The following is a 17,826-nucleotide window of genomic DNA, read 5'->3' as shown; positions in this document are numbered from 1 at the left end:
CGCACTCACTCGCACACTCGTCGTAGTCCATCCACATCGTTAGCTACTTTTTCAACTCAGATACAAACACTCGCACACACACGCACATAGATACACAGGGAAAACACACACCACACACACACACATAGACACATCTATGGCTGAGAGCCACCACCAGATACCACTACCAGTGCAGGCATTCTTCAGAAAGAGTAAAAATAAGGGGAGAAACAGGTTTTGCCCATCACACTGTCGCTCTCTCTCTCTCGCCCTCTCTCTCGCTCTCACCAACACCATGGCACACTGCAGCTGTGTGTCGTATCTGTGTGCTTGTGCCTGTGCTGCTTCTGCCGCTGCTGCTGCTGCTGCCACCGCTGTGGTGGTGGTGTGCGGCATGTAGTTCTTGTTGCTGTTGTTGCTGTTTTTCGCTGTTTTCGATTGTCGGTTGTCGTGTAATTCCCATTTGTCGTACACTTTGTAGTTGCTCAAGAAACTCATGTTAGTCTACTTTCGACTGTTACGCAGATTGTTCGTATCGTTCGTGCTGCCCGTGCTGCCTGTGCTGCCTGTGCTTGTGCCCCGTGTGCTTGTGCCCTGTGTGACTGTGCCGTGCCTGCCGCTTGGGTTCGTCTGCTGCGCGCCGTCGCTTCAGGTTGTGCTGCCTGACTGCTGTTGCAGCTCCTCCGCATTGGTTCGTATTCCGACAACTTCGACTCTTCGGTCTCCATCTCCGGCTACGGCTACGGCTCCGGCTCCGGCTCCAGCTCCGTCGTCTTCGTTTTCCACCGCCGCTTGTGGCAGCCGTCGCGGATTTGTGCATCTCTACAACTAAGCCGTGCCCGTGCCCGTGCCAGTACCCGTGCCCAAGCCCGTGTCCCGTAGCACAAACATCGCTCAGATACTAGATTGCTGGCGGTGTTGTTGAAACTGTTAACTTCTGAAACTACGCTTTAGCCGTCGGCAAGTGAAATCCAGATGCAAAAATATCCAAAAAAATACTGAGACTCCGTACGAGCAAGCCGCCGCGCAATGTGCTAATGAATACCCATTTAAATCCAATTGCGAAATAATTATAAATTATGTTATAATCGGAATAATTGGAAGAATCGGAAGAAAAAAACTTCGTACACTTTAGCACAAATATCGTATTTTTTTTGGCAGTGTGTTAGCTTGCCCGTGAATTTGAGTTCGATCTTGATCGGGACTTCAAGACTACTTTAAAGTATAAGTTAAGAGCAAAAAATAAATATTAAATGACAGTGCACAGTAATGAAACCGGTATCTGTTTAGTAATGGTGCGTATATCACATCTTTCTACACTATTTTTAAGAAATTTGTTGCCATATTTCATCGTTACATAATGATCTTTGTCCGAGAGAATAAGTCCAAACATCGATCTTTGTTCCTGATGAAGCCAAACACTAGGAATGGATTTAGAGGAATTCAAGCGTCATAGGGTACAATTTTCGATGATACAATAAAGCTCATGGATGTACATTTTGATAAGTATTATCTTCCTGTAGCACTGTAGTAAAAACATACATTGACATTTGGATACAAATTGCACTCGGAGACAGCACTTGTTGATCAGATATTAGATTATCGGCAGCCTAAAGAGCGGATAGGCCCCCAGATGAAACATAGAACGATCAGCTGTCAGACAGAGTGCTTACTTGAATATAAATATAGATAGTATCTTTCATTTTATTTGGAATGCCTTCCTTGCTCGCTCGTTTCGCGTGCAATTTGATTTGGCAAAAGGAAATCGACTTAAAAATAAATCGAAGTAGATGTTTACAATCGATTGTCTGCCAAGTCCACAGCGGATTTGAAAATGTCAGGACCACAAGTGTGCTACATTTGTTCTTAGCACTCAACTACACACTATTCTAGATGCCAACTGATGCCAAATGTCTCTCAAGACAAAAAAAAAATGTAGTTGTTAGAGCAAACAAGGTCGTAGTACAGTACAGAATGTTGTCAGACACTCAACAAATTTCGAACCTAACCATTTCCCCAATAAGATCTCGAGCCTACTTCTGAGTACTCTTCCTGGCCTGTTGGTAATGCGATCCACTGGATAATATGCCAGGCTTATATTGCCCCAAATGTAATCAATTCACGCATTCCTGACACTCGACACACGTATAGAAATGTGGAATGCAACTTGTGGCAGAGCACTGAACACTGAAACCGCAATTCTTGAATTAAGCTCTAGCTCTTCTCATTAATTTATATTACTCGTAGAGTAAATATTCCTGAAAATGTAGTATGGCTGTGCCACCCTATCACTTGTGCTATTCTATCCATCATCTATTCTATCCATCGCTTTCGGTTCCAATTTCAATGTTCGCTGAGTGGAGTACTACGCTTATTGGAAACCTATTGATACACACATAGCGCACAGTAAGACGAGAGGGAGATAATCATCGGCGGTGGATTCAAAGTGGCAGCTGATAACACCCGCCGCCTGGACGTAGATACATTTTCCATTGGGCAACACAAACACCGGGAATTAATTTTTAATCGTATAGGGCCACTTGAGTTGTCACTCGATGAAAGCCCGAGACGAAGGGGGGCCACGGTCCCCCTATCCCGATCACGATCCCTATCCCCGATGCAGTGTCCGGCCCATCTCTTCACACATACTCGTGTACGTGTACGTGTACGGGCATGAGTGTTGCAGGGCGTTTCATCTAGGCAGAGCGGCGGGGTATCAATCATTGTTTGGTCTCGGCCGCCGATACATGGAGCGCTTTGACCGGCGGTTCTGCGATAAAAATCGTATCTTACGCCTTGGATCATTTGTAAAATGTTAAATGGGGAAATGCAGCCAGAGAGAAGAAGCACCCAAACCCCAGCCCAAGCCCAAGCCCAAGCCCAAACCCAGGAAAAAGTTAACACAAGCAAACCGAAGAGACAGTCAACGATAAACAAACCTGAAACTTGTCCGCGGATGCGTCCCCATGTCTCCATGTACATACAAGGGTATTGGTTGCTGGTAGTACGTATTGGTACGAGTATTGGTACGAGTGTAGTGTAGTGTAGTGTGTTCTCTTGCCGACTAAAAGTGTTGACAAAAGTGCGCGATAGGCTTATACGAGAGTGTGTGCACACAGTGCAGCGCCGCAGCGTAGAGTCCGTCCGGTGCAAGAGCTCCGACCGATCCCCGGCCAGTCATTGGACAACTTACAATCAAATTGCTCTTAGGACGTTGCCGTTGCTGTTGATGTTGATGTTTCTGTTGCTGTTGCTGTTGCCGTTGCCATCGATGTTGTATGTTGTTGCCTGTGGATGTGGATGTGGATGTCGATGTCGGGGCAGCAGGCAGTTGTTGTTGCCGCTGTCGTCGTTGGCAGCAATCGGCTGTGTAATTTAAATCAATGTTGTCAATCGAAAACATGATTTGTTGGTAATGGCGGCCCCACTTTGAAGATCCCGTCTTGTCCGTCGAAGGGGTCTCGGGTTCAGCGAGAGTTCCATTTTATTGACTGAGACAGCAGCAGTTGAGATGGTTTTGAAGGGCCCAGGGCCCAGGGCCTGGGCCTGGGCCTGGGCCCCATAGACTGTATACCTACGAAGAGACGCGCTTATCGCATTGATAAGAGGCAACGTTTTTAATTAAGTTTTAGTGCCAGCTGGTAGCGAAACACGGTACAGTAGACCTATAGACTACAGAACTTGTATCCAGTGAAAGAAGCATCGGCTGCCATCGGTTTTAATGGTTCGCCATAAACTCAAAAATGGATTGGATTGGATAACAAAATATTTGAGGATCTTTTTTCAAAAATAAACCAAACAAAACCTTTTAAAAGTCAATCTCGCCCTTTGGTTTTGGTATTGAAATCTAATTAACATAATTTCAGTAACTTAATTCATTAATGATACACCAATCGAAAGGTATTGAAGGATAGATAACAAATACTTATATATCACCTTCCGATAGAAACCATTCCGTTCAAATGGTATTTCTAAATGAAATCAGAAGTTTTATTTATTTTGTATTTATTTATATATGTTTATATCTAATGGGTAATAATAAAATTACAAGCTATCATGGCTTAAGGACATCAGTTTTAACAGAAAAACCATAATATATAAATTTTTTTATATTATATTGATTATAAAAATCAGAAAGACATTTTTATTTTACTTGGGAGCAATCCCCCTGCGCAATCGCATCGCTCGTGCGCCGACCCCCGGCTCACTCGCACCCCTCACTGCTATAGTGCCAACAATCTCGTATGACTCAAATGTCAGTGCTGTAGTACTAGCTACTTCTAATAACATTACACCTTGTATACGCATGAGCGAAATAAGGGCGGTAATAGAGAGATAAAAGAGCGATGATTTTTGTTATACAAATTAAAATCCTTGCGATCCCAGGAATAAATGAACAAAACGTTGTGTGTATAGAATTCTCTTCGGATAGATCCATATGTTTATTGTTTTCGGTGATCAATTTTAAAAAATTAAAAAATTCTAAAAATATTAATCGTTTATTGTGTTCAATATTTAATTACAGAATGCCGTTTCAACTCACCTTGCCACTTCATCGCCCAACACACCTCCAACCAACGCGCCGTCGCAGACCCCTCCGTCGACGGTGCCGACGCTAGCTTGTCCCGCTAACCAGCCATTGGGTACGCCCGTGTCCGGGCCCGGGCACAGTGGAATGGTGACGTCTACGGTGCCACAGGGAGCGCGCTCCACCTCCCCATGCGGGGGAGCGGCTGGCCTGCCAGCACTGCCCGTGCTCGGACAGCCGCCTCCGGGACCGCATTCTTCCGGTCCAGTTCCACCGCCCGGCTCCGCAAATCCCAATCGCTGCTGTGACACGGGGCGCACCATCTACACGGATCCCGTCAGTGGCCAGACGATCTGCTCCTGCCAGTACGATATGCTCAACTACCAGCGGCTGGCTGCGGCGGGCGGCGTACCACTCGGTGTCTACCCAGAGGGAATGTCTGCATACCTTTCGGGCATTGCCGGCGATCAACCTCCGTTCTACGCTAATCCGGTAAGTGGGCCCCAAGAAACCTCTCTGATTCGGACTCGTGCTGCACAGCACACAACACGGGCCGGTCTGTTCATAAGTCATATGACTGAACAATGGTGCAATAAATTTGTGAATTTGTCCAGCGTCGGAGGGGCAGACCACCATCGGCGTCCGCGTCCGCGTCTGCGTCTGCGTCCGCGTCCGCGTCTGCATCGGCGTCGGCGGTTCGTTGTCGTCTCCGTCATTTGATCGTGTACCAGTCTATGGCTACACTGCTTCCGAACCCGTGTTGTCCGTCTGGGCTTAGCTTTTGGTATTCGCTTTGGGCATCCCAGCGAACGATTTGTCAGGCCTTGGAGCCTTGGAGCCTAGGGAGGGCCGCCTATGCCTATGCCTATGCCTATGCATATGCCTGACCTCTCATTTGGCCTGGTGTGCGCTTTGGGTGATATTTCAAGCCACATTGTGTGTGGGACGGGACCTCAGAGTTTGCAAAATATTGTTGCAGTCGACCTGGGAGACTTCTGCTGCTGCCCCTGCCGCTGCCCCTGCCGCTGCTGCTGAGCCTAAAGTAGACATTCTCTCGACAATGGGACACGTCCTGCCTGCGCACCACATGTCCCCGGCGCTTTGCCCGCCGTCGGCCCTTTGTTCGCCCTTTTACTATACTTCTAATAGCATCATGTAATTTGCCTTTGTGTTTGCCAACAATTCTATTTGGTTACAATACTTGGGGGGACCACATGCGGCGCACAATATTTCAGGTACTCAGGTACTGGTCATTTGTTAGCCCAAAATTGGATATGAAATTGAAGAAATTTGCTTAATAAATCTATCATATCATATCGTATCACATCATGTCCTTCTGGCGGAACGTCGGCGGAGGTCTACGAGAGGAGGCCTCTTTGCACTCAAATCAAATATGATCCAATAAAATGTGGCATTTAAATGTGAACACATAAATTTATTTGCTTACAAGTCAAAATAACAAAATAACAAAAAAGGAAAGAAACAGAGTCTCAAAAGCTGACAACCAAGAAAACAGAAGCAGAGCTCGAAAAAACGCAGACGTTTGTGAAATTGAAACTGACGGTTTAATGAATGGTATCGTCCGTTGCGTATGTGTGCATATGTATATATATATATATGTATATATATATATCGTATTTGTCACTACTGGGCAGTAAATTGAGCTCGCGAATAGTCCCGGTGCCTACTTTTGCCCGCTCGATTGCTACATATTTAAACAAAATTAGATCGAAGATGTTCTATTGGTAAATGTTTAAAAAACATAGTAAATCATTATGATCGGATTGGTGTTGCTCGGACCGTTTCGGCTATCCACAATCCCCCAATAAAATATTCAATATTCATTCGCATTTGAACTCGTTTTTGGCTACGAAAAAAAACCTATATGTATTATAAAACCGGTCGGCTTCCAGTAGCCGCGATTTTGTATAAATTTAGTTGTGTTTTCGGCATTGTTTGCGGCATTCTGTATTGTACGAATCGAGATATGGTATTGTGTTGTTGTTCAAATGTGTGTTGTTCGAATCATGAAAGTCGCATTCGAAAAGCCATCGATAAATGATTAAGCACTACCCATACCTGTCCCCCAGGCTTGTGCCAAGTCCGCTGACACAGCACTTTGATGGAAATGCAATGTGTGCTGTGGCCGTGGCATGCTACCGAGTACCGAGTACTCCTCCCCCGCCCTCCACCACACGCACTTCTTCAATGGATCGAGGATTTACGTACGGTTCTCATACGGGAACGAGTATATTGATAGGACCATTTAAGAGACAAACAGTTCGGGTCGCGTCTTCGGTAATATAAATCATCCGGAGGTCGTAATTAGTCACTTTGGTGTCGCTGTGTCGTGGTGTCGTGGTGTCGCTATGCCGCTTTGCCGCCGGCGCTTAGGCTGCACTAAACTGGAGCGATTTCTCTTTGCATCTATGGGTACTAGGGGATACTATGGAGTACTTCGGGGTACGGTACCATATGATTCCGGCGGAGTTGTAAAAGTGTCTGCTCAATGCGGTGGATTCATTACTTTGACACGAGCTGTCAAGCGCCTGTCAGTTTGCCGCAGCGCGGGAATATATATATTTCTCGGTCCTCCGCACATGCACACGGGCCAAATGCTGAATGGCCCTGGCACTGGGTCTGGGTCTGGGGTCTGGGGTCTGGGGACTGGGACTCTTTGACTCTTACTCTAAATGGAAGATGGTGTACGGTCGAAGGTGGATGGTGGATGATGGTGCAACCGCGTAGAGCGGCATCGCTGTCATTTCAAATGGCAAGATACATTTGAAGAGCGCCGCCCGCTAACAAATAGGCCGACCCAGAGGCCGCGCCCGGTGTTTCCTCGGTGTTGGGGGCGTCGACTGCTGCTACCGCCTCGTATCGTACCTTATTAATAAATTTGTCAACACGCAAGTGACAGGCTGTCCGCCTGCGACTTTGCGACTTGCCCCCGCGACCCGCCCGCCTGCCTGCCATCCATCCAGCCAGCCGTCTCGTCTATCCGTCAAATTATTTATCCCTAAGGTTGACACCGACATCGACCTGAACTGAACTGAACTGAACTGAATGTCTTCCTTAGAGCAGCATATTGCTGCACGCCAGGTTCAGCTGCACTTCGTATAATTAGTTTCTTTAGAAGTCTAATGATGGGCGGGGGTAGAGCCTGCACATCCTTGGCAAATGAATATTCATTTGGACATTTAAGTGGGGAAAGAATCGATCTGCAGATTGCAGTCTTCTTTTAATAGAGTTCCTTGGAACTTTATTGAGTTGAAGTTTTCATCTACGCATTCCTTACATAGACATAGACACCCGTCGCTCCATTTCCACCCAGTAAGGATGCTATCTAAATAATGAACACACACAGGCACACACACTACTCTCATGATGCGATGGGATGGGTGCTAAGCACTTGATGCTCGGATGGTACATGGTATATTGACTTTTCCATAGCTTAAGTGCCGCTACATCATCAACGACAACAATGCAAGCATGAAATTTCACACTCGGCAACATAGTACCACTCGGTCTCTGGTCTCCGGTCTCTGTTCTGTTCTGCTCTGAAGCGGCAAGTGGCAAGCGGCAAGCAGTAACAAAGAGGCTGCTGTCGGGCCAAATGTGGTACATTCATGTCCTGTGGGAGCTACAAAAACTTTTGCTTTTGCCTTTTGGCAAGTTCTCTACAAAATGTAACAGAAAGCAACTACAAATCGGACCACTCTTTGGCTGCCTCAGAGGCCAACCCACTTGCATTATACAGAAAACAACCCCAGCAATCCAGATCCAGATCCAGAACCAGCCTCTCGCCATCACCATCACCATCTCCGACTTTGAGCCCCACTCTCGTCGTCATATCGTTCTCCTTGGAGCTATGGGGTTGGGGTCTCCGCCGGAGTACGAGTACGAGTACGAGTACATGCACTGATTTGTCAACTTTCAAAATGTCGAAGTGGTGTCGTGTTGTTTTGGGGGTTGCTTGCTGGCTCTAATGGTTAGGTGACGGCCAGGACGACGACGACGACGACGACGAGGACGAGGACGAGGACGAGGGGCGGTCGTGGTCGTGTGCCTTTGGCTCTCGGCCTGGGAAGTACTAAATACATTTACGGCTCTCACCCATCTCATTGTTGTTGCAGTAAGTGTTGTGGAAAGTTTTTGTGTTGCTGCCGTTGTTGTTTGGCTTTTTGGCAAAGTTGAGAATGTTCGTTAACAGTAAATTTTGCACTTTTATATGGTCCTCCCTCACACGCACGCACACACAAAGCCCACAGAGCACACAGAGCACAGAACACACCCACAAATGAGGGGCGGGAAGAAGAAAGGCCCAAGCGGTCCCAAGGAAGGGAAGGCAAGAGGCAACCCCAAGGCTTCAGGCTCTGAAAGCCTGAAAGCCTGAATGGTTGCCTACAACAAACAAATTAGCAGTCATGGCAACGCATACGAGCCGCAAGACCAGGCCCAGGAACAGGACCAGGAACAGGACCAGGCGGCCAAATACATACAGCGGCAACAGCAACAGCAACAACCATAACAGTTGTACAACTTTATAAACTTTATAAACGAGCCAAGAAAATGTCACTGAGCTGCCCTGAGCTGCGAGTTCTTTCTGGTTTTAGAGCGGAATGGAGCACCACCCTGGACTAGGGCTAGTGCTCTCTCAGTCGGAAGTCGAAACTCCTCGTAGTCGTCAATTTCAATTTCAATTTCGATTCTGATTGTGATTCCAATTCTGATTTCGACTCCGATTCCGATTCCATTCATTCTTTCGGTCGAGGCCGTCGCCAGCAGCCCCGTTCCGATGAGTACAGGCGGGAATGCGCCGGATAAACGTGCGTTTATTTTTAAATCGAAGCAGCAATTAATTAACTCGACCCGTCATTACGCGCATCGTTCAAATTGTGGCGCATCAGGGCGACAGACCACAGGAGCCGGTAGGAGCGGCAGCGGTAGTGGAGCCGCCGCATCCAGCACCAGCACCGAGTCGGTCGGCCAATTGTCGTCGGTTGGCGGTTGTCGGTTGTCGGTTGTCTGTTGTCGGTTAGGCCCCAAGAAATGTCCATTGACGTTTGGCGTGAAGGGTACACAGTCTCAGAATTTTCATCGTAATGAAGATAAAGAGTCCCATTTTAATTTGAATTATTTAATTTGCCCGGCAGCAGAGTCTTTCCCAATCCGTGAAGATACGCAGCCACAAATCGGACTTGAGTCCGGTCAAAAGTGGGTTAATCTGAGCTTTGATTATCTTAGATAATGGATAAGTACTACTTACATTCTTACATATATGTATATTCGTACTTATACGCGTACGGGGACTGTCCGTATCGATTCTGTGCGATCTTCACTACAAAACTTGTACATAGTAGTACAATCTCAGTCTGAAGTCTTTAGTCTGTAGTCTGTAGTCTGAAGTCTGCAGTGTGGTAATGCAATATTGAAGACTCGAAAACAAGTGGCATCTGTGAGGTGGAGGCAGGCTGTTGCTGCTGCTGCTGCTGCTGCTGCTGCGGCTGCTGCATTGCATGACAGTGTATTGGTAATAATAAACGCAGATGCGAACATGTCGAATCTTGTTAATATTAACCACCGCAAGCGCATTCGCGAGTCGAACAAGAGCGTGCAGTTGCAGTTGCAACGGCCCGTGTTGCACGGCTGTGTATTCTGGCAACAGTAGCGATGCAGGAGGAGCAGCGCACGGCGCGTTCTATTGCTGTGTAGTAGCCAGCCAGCTACAATTTATTATGTACGCTTTACCCGCATGGACATGGCCTATACACGCACTCCGCTCCGCAAAACACGCACGACACAGATTCAAAAACTCAAGAGCCCACCAGACAACTCTGGCACTCTGGCACTCTGGAACTCTGGTTTCAGCCTCACTTTTGGCCAAATTCAGCGGACTCCTTCCTGCTGCAGGCAGGCAGACTGCCGCTGCAGTCGTATGATAGTTCGGGTATGATTATTGTAAAGGTTGTAAGAAACCGGTTCGCTTTCGGCCTTTGGGGCTGGCTGGGCTCCATTGAGAAATAGGAACCCAACACTGAAGCAGAGCGAGCGAGCCCATCCGGGCTCTGTAATTTAATATAGTGTACCCTCGCCAGAACGATGTACGATGTACGATGTACGATGTAGATGCTCAGCTAAATGACTCTTCTACCGATCCGAGAGACCCCGAGACCGAGACCGAGACCAAGACCGAAGAGACTCTTGGCGAGTCCCGTTCTGGTCTCCTCCGTCTGGATTTTGAACTGGAGTTTTGGGCCTGCAGTAGGCCTGGACCTGTCAAAGGGCCTTGCCTTGCCTGCCGATCTTTGTGGTGCCTGTTTATCAGTCTATCGTCGCTGTACTTGTACTCAACCCCATGCTGCGCGAACCAGGCCCTGGACAAACCCCTGTCCCTATCCCTATCCCTATCCCTGTCCAGACTCCGGAGCCGCCGGAGTAAAAGCCACAGCCACAGTCAGAGTCGAAGTCAGAACCGTCGATGGTCGATGGTCGATGGTCGATGATAGCGGTTGGAACAGCAACATTTTCGTGTTGGCGACATAAAAATATTTCCGCTTTGGCAGTAATCTTGCCAGACGTTCGTCGAGACGACACCGACGGGTAATGGCAGGGCAACGGGAACGGTGTGGTATGGTGTGGTGTGGTGTGGTGTCGTCTCTGCCTCGCAGACAATAGATTTTTGTATTGTATATGCATTCGACGAGAGACCTGCATACTGTGCACCACTCCGGCTCAGGCTCAGTCTCAGGTCAAGCATCAGCATCCTGCCCGTCGTCCTGCGGTGCCATGTAGATGTCTATCGCTCATTCTTATTGATTTCGCATCTTGTTCTCGTACTCCCGCTGACCAGACGGACGCGACATTGACTGAATTTTGACTCTGCATTTCATTTGCAGTACTCGTATGTTTTTGGGCACAGCACATACTCTTGCTTGTACTCGTACGGGCAAGTACTGGTCTAGTTTCAGTTGGGACGAGCATTATAATATTGTATGCACACATATGTATGTATGTACGTAGATGCAGGCAGCTGTCTGCCCTGACAATGTTCTGCGCCATCTTCCTTCATTATCTGTTGGAATACGGCGAACAGCTGACATCTGTCGCATCGAATTAAGTCAAGACAGTATTAGTACTAAACGTGTAGTAGCTTAATCTATATACTAAATACAGAGTACAGTGTGCACACTGTAGGAACTATACAGTATGTTTCAAAGCCAATTGTGTTTGTGTTTTTGAATGTTTTTCAAAAGCAAGCAACTTTCCACTGTGGGCTTTTATGGAGCATGTAACTAGAGATTTCCAAGGGCATACTTTATAGTATGGACAATGCGGATTAAAACAGAAAATGCAGACACTGATGCTGATGCCGATGCCAATGCCGATGCTGATGCTGATGCGGGTGTTCGGGGGACTACAGTTTGCTGCTGAGACAACGCCACGTCTGGGGCACATGTTCTGATTGTGTACGCTTATCAATAAAAACACTCGTCACAGTGGGTTGAATACATATTATATTGGATGGGACTGAAATGCACGCTGTATGCTCAAGGGGAGTCCACGATCAATCAGGGGGGAACTGAAAGCAACTTTCATATGTATTTAATAGCTATTTTAGCAACAACTTATGCTTTTTAAATTTCTGGAAATGTTTGTGATTTATAAATAAACAACTTTGCTTCGTTATGTCTCAACGACAGCCATTGTGCGCTTGTCTCTTGATAAGAATGTCACATCTCATTCATCCAAAAATAAATGTGGACAAAAAATAGACTTGAAGATGTTTAATTATTTGTTTAACATGATTTTTTATAATTTTAGTTCAAGGTCCAGCCAAATTGGTCTTTAGTTCAATCACAATCTGAAATTCGACTTTGAATTTGTCCAAAATTAATAAGAACATATATTTTTCTGTCATCTTTCAGGCTGGAATCGATCTGAAGGAGAACCTCGTTGCCGGCGCATCCCCGTGGCCATATCCGTCGATGTATCATCCGTATGATGCCGCATTTGCAGGCTATCCCTTTAATAGGTAAGATAAACCAATATTTATATTACATACTGTACACTGGGTATACTATATTTCCCCATACCCTGCCATACAAAACAAAAAAAAGAAAAAAAAAACTGGGATCGGCGCGAACTCGGATGGTGGTCCGGCAAAGGCGTTGATCGCCCCATCTGCGTCGGATCGTGAGTTGCAAGCGAACCCATTGTCGATGCCCCTCCGATCTATCCGTGTTCCGTAGGCGGTGCGTGCAGGTGCATTCAAATGACAGCCGAATCGGGTTATGTACTTTTTTGTATTCTCCTCCGAGCCCATCGGAAAGTGCGTCGAAATAGTAAAAGCCATGCATATTAGCACGCATGCCCATTCGATTTTCCATCTTCACTCGGGCCTACCAAACAATTTATTCGCTTGTAATTGATCGTATGCACGTCGGACTGCGTCGACGCGTCGGTCGACTGTTGCTTCCGCCGCACAGAGCCCGAAACCACAAGCCCACGGCTACTGCTACAGCTACTGCCATTTGTACTGCTACAGCTACAGCTACAGCTACTGCTACTGCTACTGCTACTGCTACTGACATAAATTTCCAAACACAATTGTCGGTTAAACAATCGACAACATCCCGTCACGTCAGCCTCACGTTCGGACAGGTACAATGCTTCACTCATTGTTTCTACTGTAATTGACACTCATAACAAATTTTGAAAGTTGACTCATTCATCGTCCCGTCCGTCCTCCGTCCTCCGTATTCCGTATGCCGTATGCCGTATGTCGATGGTGTTGTTGGTGTTGTCGTTATGGGTCTATCAGCAATATATTCACGATAAATCAATTTTGAGTTATTTCGCCGTGACGTGTCGGATACTGTTGTACTGGCGAATTTTGATTCAAAATTCAAAAGGTATACTTGCGCAAAATGCGGCCCTACCTTTTCCGACTAGGAGTGTGGCGGCGACACCAATCATGGTGTTACACTGCTTGGCCGGCCTCGGGATCTCTGAGACTGTGAGGAGTGTGAAATTTCGACTAAACGATACCCGCTAATTGGGAAACAATTTGAGCAGCAGACAGTTTTTGTTTTCTTTATCCAATAGCAATGCATTTTGATGGATATCTTTCTATCCATTTGCGGGGGCGGAAAATGCTGAAGGCTATTGATCCTAAACCAGAATATACTCGTGTTTATTTCCTATATTCGACTGTCCCATATATTTACACAATCACAATATACCCCTGCTGCAGTACTCTCGTATACCGGGGTATAATGAGCTGGGGCATGCTGATAGGAGAATTAAAAAAATATATTCAGCTGTCGAGTGATCAAAGGCAGAGTAGCTGTCTGCGCAGGTGTTTCGCACTCGGCGACTCTTCGCACTCAGAACTTAAATTAATTAATGCAACAACCAGCCAGAGCATATACTATGGCATCGGTTGACATTCGTTGTCATCGTCATCCGAGTCCCAGGCCCAGTCCCAGGCCCAGACCCAGGCAACCCCAGTCGGGAACACTACAAATGAGACAGCTACACATGTATATGTACGTTTCGGGCTCTCTCCCACTCTTCACCTCACCTCACCTCACCACAGCTCACTTCACTCCACTTCACTGCTTTGCATCCATTCTCACATGAATACCCAGAAAAGTATGTGGACAATACTACTCGTACATACATGCATATCTGTTCATGGATGTTCATATATACTCGAACATTCACACACAGCATTCACATCTGCACATCGCGTATGTACATATATTCGTGCGTTTATACTAAAAACGTTCATGTTAACTGCCCACAAAAAGCGATAAAGGACAGTTGTTGTATCCATCGACTGTATCCATCCAATTCGCGCTGCATGCCGCAGCCAGGGACAGGGCCTGTGCGGACTGTGGGGACCGAGGGAGGACTGGGGACAGCAGGGGACAATGTGTCAGACCGCAAACTGCACATACATAAATGTTGCCGGCCATGCAAATGCGTTTATGATGAACAAATTTCACGCAGAACAGAGACCGCCCGCCCACCACCAATGAAGCACTCAGACCGGACGGACGGCCGGCCAGCAGGCAGGCCTACGACAATGCCACCAGTTTAACAAATTGCAACAATTGTGGGGGTACAACAAAACATACGGTCGTACGGTCGTACGGTCTGGTCTGGTCTGGTCTGGTCTGGTCTGGCGTATGGAAGGAACTCCAAACGACAAGGCAACAGCTGGGCCAGCCGTAAAGGCCAGGCTGGTCGGTTCGCCCGGCATGTTCTGCATTCCGTTTGCCTTTAATCACCTGCTTGCTATTCGGGGAATGGTTCCCTGTCCCCACTGTCTCCACTGTCCCTTCCTTCCTGCCTTCCTTATCGCATTAATGTGTCCGAATAACTCTTTAACCCTGCTTTGGCTTGCTCTCCTGTTTTCAGTTATGGCATGGATTTGAATGGGGCTAGACGAAAGAATGCGACCCGCGAGACAACGTCCACCCTCAAGGCCTGGCTGAACGAGCACAAGAAGAATCCCTATCCCACCAAGGGCGAAAAGATCATGCTGGCCATTATCACAAAGATGACGCTGACGCAGGTCTCCACGTGGTTCGCCAATGCGAGAAGAAGACTGAAAAAAGAGAACAAAATGACATGGGAGCCAAGGAACCGCGTCGATGACGATGATGCCAATATCGATGATGACGATGACAAGAATACGGAAGAGAATGACTTATTAGGTAAGCTATCGATATCGATATCGATTTTAAGCGGAGCGCTTAATACTCTACCCGAAGCACCGCCAAAGAGTCAAATACTTGGTGCTAACAATTCTTTCCGTATTTTTGCTTTATTCAATTACAGATGCAAAAGATTCTGGTGTGGGTTCTACGGACGACAAGGACCGTTCCGGTCGGCTGGGTGATATGATGGCCGACCGACCGGGCGAGAGCAACAACAGCGAGTGGTCTGAGTCGCGCCCGGGCTCTCCCAACGGGTCACCCGATCTCTATGATCGGCCAGGCAGCATGCCTCCGGGCGCACATCCCCTGTTCCATCCCGCTGCTCTGCATCATCATTTCCGCCCACCGGCGGGCTCTCCGCCGGACATAGCCGCCTACCATCACCATCAGCAGCAACTGTTGCAACAGCATCAGCAGGCGCAGCAGAACTCCCTGCAGACAGCCGTCGGGGGTACGGCCAAGCCGCGCATATGGTCGCTGGCCGACATGGCCTCGAAGGACTCCAGCAAGGAGTCCAGCTCGGCGCCCAAGGACAGTTTGGGCCCGGAACTGCCACCGTCGCATCCGGGCTTTTACGGTCACCCTAGTCAGCAGCCGTCTCCTGGCAAGATCCTGTCGCCGTTGGCTGCCCGCATACCCAACTATTCGCCGTACGTGCGACCCGACCTGTACAGAGGCTTCTACGGGCCGGCGGCAGCGCATTTGAGTGCCCCGACGCAAGAATTTCTGGAGCACCAGCGTTCCTTCAACGCCAGCCTGGCCGCACACAATGGCCTGGGCATGAATCCGCTGCTGTGGAAGGCAGCCGTCTCGGGGGCGGCCAACGGGCCGCACTTTGCACCACTCAGCCTGACGACAACGGGAGTCGCTGGTGGACCCCAGCAGCTGGCACCACCGCCTGTGGCATCGCCGTCGGCCTCCAGCTCGTCCTCATCGATGGGCTGTGATGTTGTCCATATTCCAACATCGAGCGGCCAGTCAGCGGCTCAAAACATGATGGGACCAATTTCCAGTAATTCAACCGCTTCGTCATCGTCCTCGCAGTCCGGCAAAATATCGCCGGGGGTGAATGTGACATCGTTGTGCGCAAAGCCATGACCCCAATCGGCATGTGCGTCCCCAGATCCGTCGGCGATTGTGAACCACGGAGGAGCCGCTGCTGCTGCCGCTGCCGCAGTCGCTTCTCCAATCTCTGCCTTCCGCTCCCTAATTGCTTTTCGAGAGCAACACCTGCAGCAGCAAACACCGAAGTTGACGCTTCTGCGGCCATAGTCGAGGCCTGAACACCAAGAACAGCTAGCAAAGCAGTCAATCTTCTACTGAATTTTACGATCGTAGCCCGGGCAAAGAAAGGTATACACTTTCGGACAATAATTTACATGTGATTATTCGGTATTTTGATTAAAGCCGCTTATACCAAATAGCAAGCAAGCAAGCAAAACCAGCTGAACATGGCGGTTCCTTTTGGCACGAGAACACCAATCCCAACCGCTACACCCCTGACGTTGTGCAATTTTGTGGAGAAGATAATCCAAAAATCATATGAAAGTAATATTTTTTTTTTTTTTTTAATAATCTTAAATTACATACAACTTATGCAATCAGAGCTTATAGGATGTAAATTGAAAATATAGCAGGGGCGACCATCAATGAAATAACGTATTGTATGTACTACTCGACTACTAACATAACCAAAAGGTGGGGCAGGTCGGACTTGCCACCCGATCCTCCAAAAAAAAAACACACACAAAAACCCACTAGAATCGCAGTTCTTTGGCAGCTTGCAGGTCCACAGACCGTGTGTCGCAAGTCCACTTCTTACCCTAGATATACCCATATCTATCAGTTATCCAATTATTGATTTGAATTTGAATTTGAGTTTGAGCTAGGTCTGAACTTGGGGTTATTTTCGTAGCTAGCTCATTGTGGAACTTATAAAGGACCTGGGGGACGACGAGAAACATATCAACTGAAGAGATCAGTTTGCAATAGAACAGAATACCTATCACATCATCAGGCCAGTCCAGTACAGTCCAGTCCAGTCGTCAGAAACAGCCGCTCTCCCCTCCTCAATCAGATCAGCCCGAGCCTAAACCCAAGCCAAATGTACACGAGCAATCATTGATTTAGCTGTTATTGTTTTTATCGTCTTAAGTTTGAAAATTGTTCCTGTCGCTTGTAAACATAATTTATTCTACTTAATGTGTACCATAATTTTCAGTGTCTGTAATTTTTTTTTTTTTTTATAAACTAGAGATCCATGTATGTATGTACGAGTATCGCTGTACTTTATGCACAAGTTGTAAGAATGTAAGGCTCGCGTAATTATAGCTTCCTAAGCGTATAGTGTAAATTAGTAAAACTGTATATACCAACAATAAAAAATGATAAAGAGATACATTAAAAAAAAAAGAAACAAACACAACCCCCGATTATTCGTCTTGATGCAAGCAAACACAACAACACCTCTATGGGACAAAAATTCCACACTAAATACCTACACGAATATATCCACTATTTGTCTAATAATATTGGGCGAGAGCACACATTGAAGCTGAATAGATCAGAGCACAAGTATTTCGAAATGTA

The 17,826-nt window shown here is 47.3% G+C and overlaps 1 protein-coding gene across 1 annotated transcript; it reads left to right on the top strand.

Moving 5' to 3' along the window:
- Positions 1-472: 472 nt before the first annotated feature.
- LOC108153027 (homeobox protein caupolican) lies at positions 473-17,226 on the top strand. The gene is made up of 5 exons (XM_017282782.2): positions 473-1,274; positions 4,505-4,999; positions 12,436-12,542; positions 14,936-15,234; positions 15,359-17,226. Exons 1-5 carry the CDS (start codon positions 1,233-1,235, stop codon positions 16,333-16,335), a joined length of 1,920 nt encoding a protein of 639 aa, XP_017138271.1. The 5' UTR covers positions 473-1,232; the 3' UTR covers positions 16,336-17,226.
- The last annotated feature ends 600 nt before the right edge of the window (positions 17,227-17,826 follow it).

The sequence above is a fragment of the Drosophila miranda genome, chromosome XR (genome assembly GCF_003369915.1).
Source record: "Drosophila miranda strain MSH22 chromosome XR, D.miranda_PacBio2.1, whole genome shotgun sequence".
NCBI classification, from domain to species: domain Eukaryota; kingdom Metazoa; phylum Arthropoda; class Insecta; order Diptera; family Drosophilidae; genus Drosophila; species Drosophila miranda.
The sequence above is the reverse complement of the archived record's forward strand: the minus strand, read 5'-3'. Positions and strand labels throughout refer to the sequence as shown.

What these genes read in the sequence shown, in the direction of transcription:
- LOC108153027 (XM_017282782.2), top strand. Translation starts at nt 1,233, where the DNA reads ATGACAGTGCACAGTAATGAAACCGGTATCTGTTTAGTAATG. An exon ending in CTCCGTTCTACGCTAATCCG is followed by an intron (nt 5,000 to 12,435) that starts GTAAGTGGGCCC and finishes GTCATCTTTCAG; the next exon opens with GCTGGAATCGATCTGAAGGA. An exon ending in GGAAGAGAATGACTTATTAG is followed by an intron (nt 15,235 to 15,358) that starts GTAAGCTATCGA and finishes ATTCAATTACAG; the next exon opens with ATGCAAAAGATTCTGGTGTG.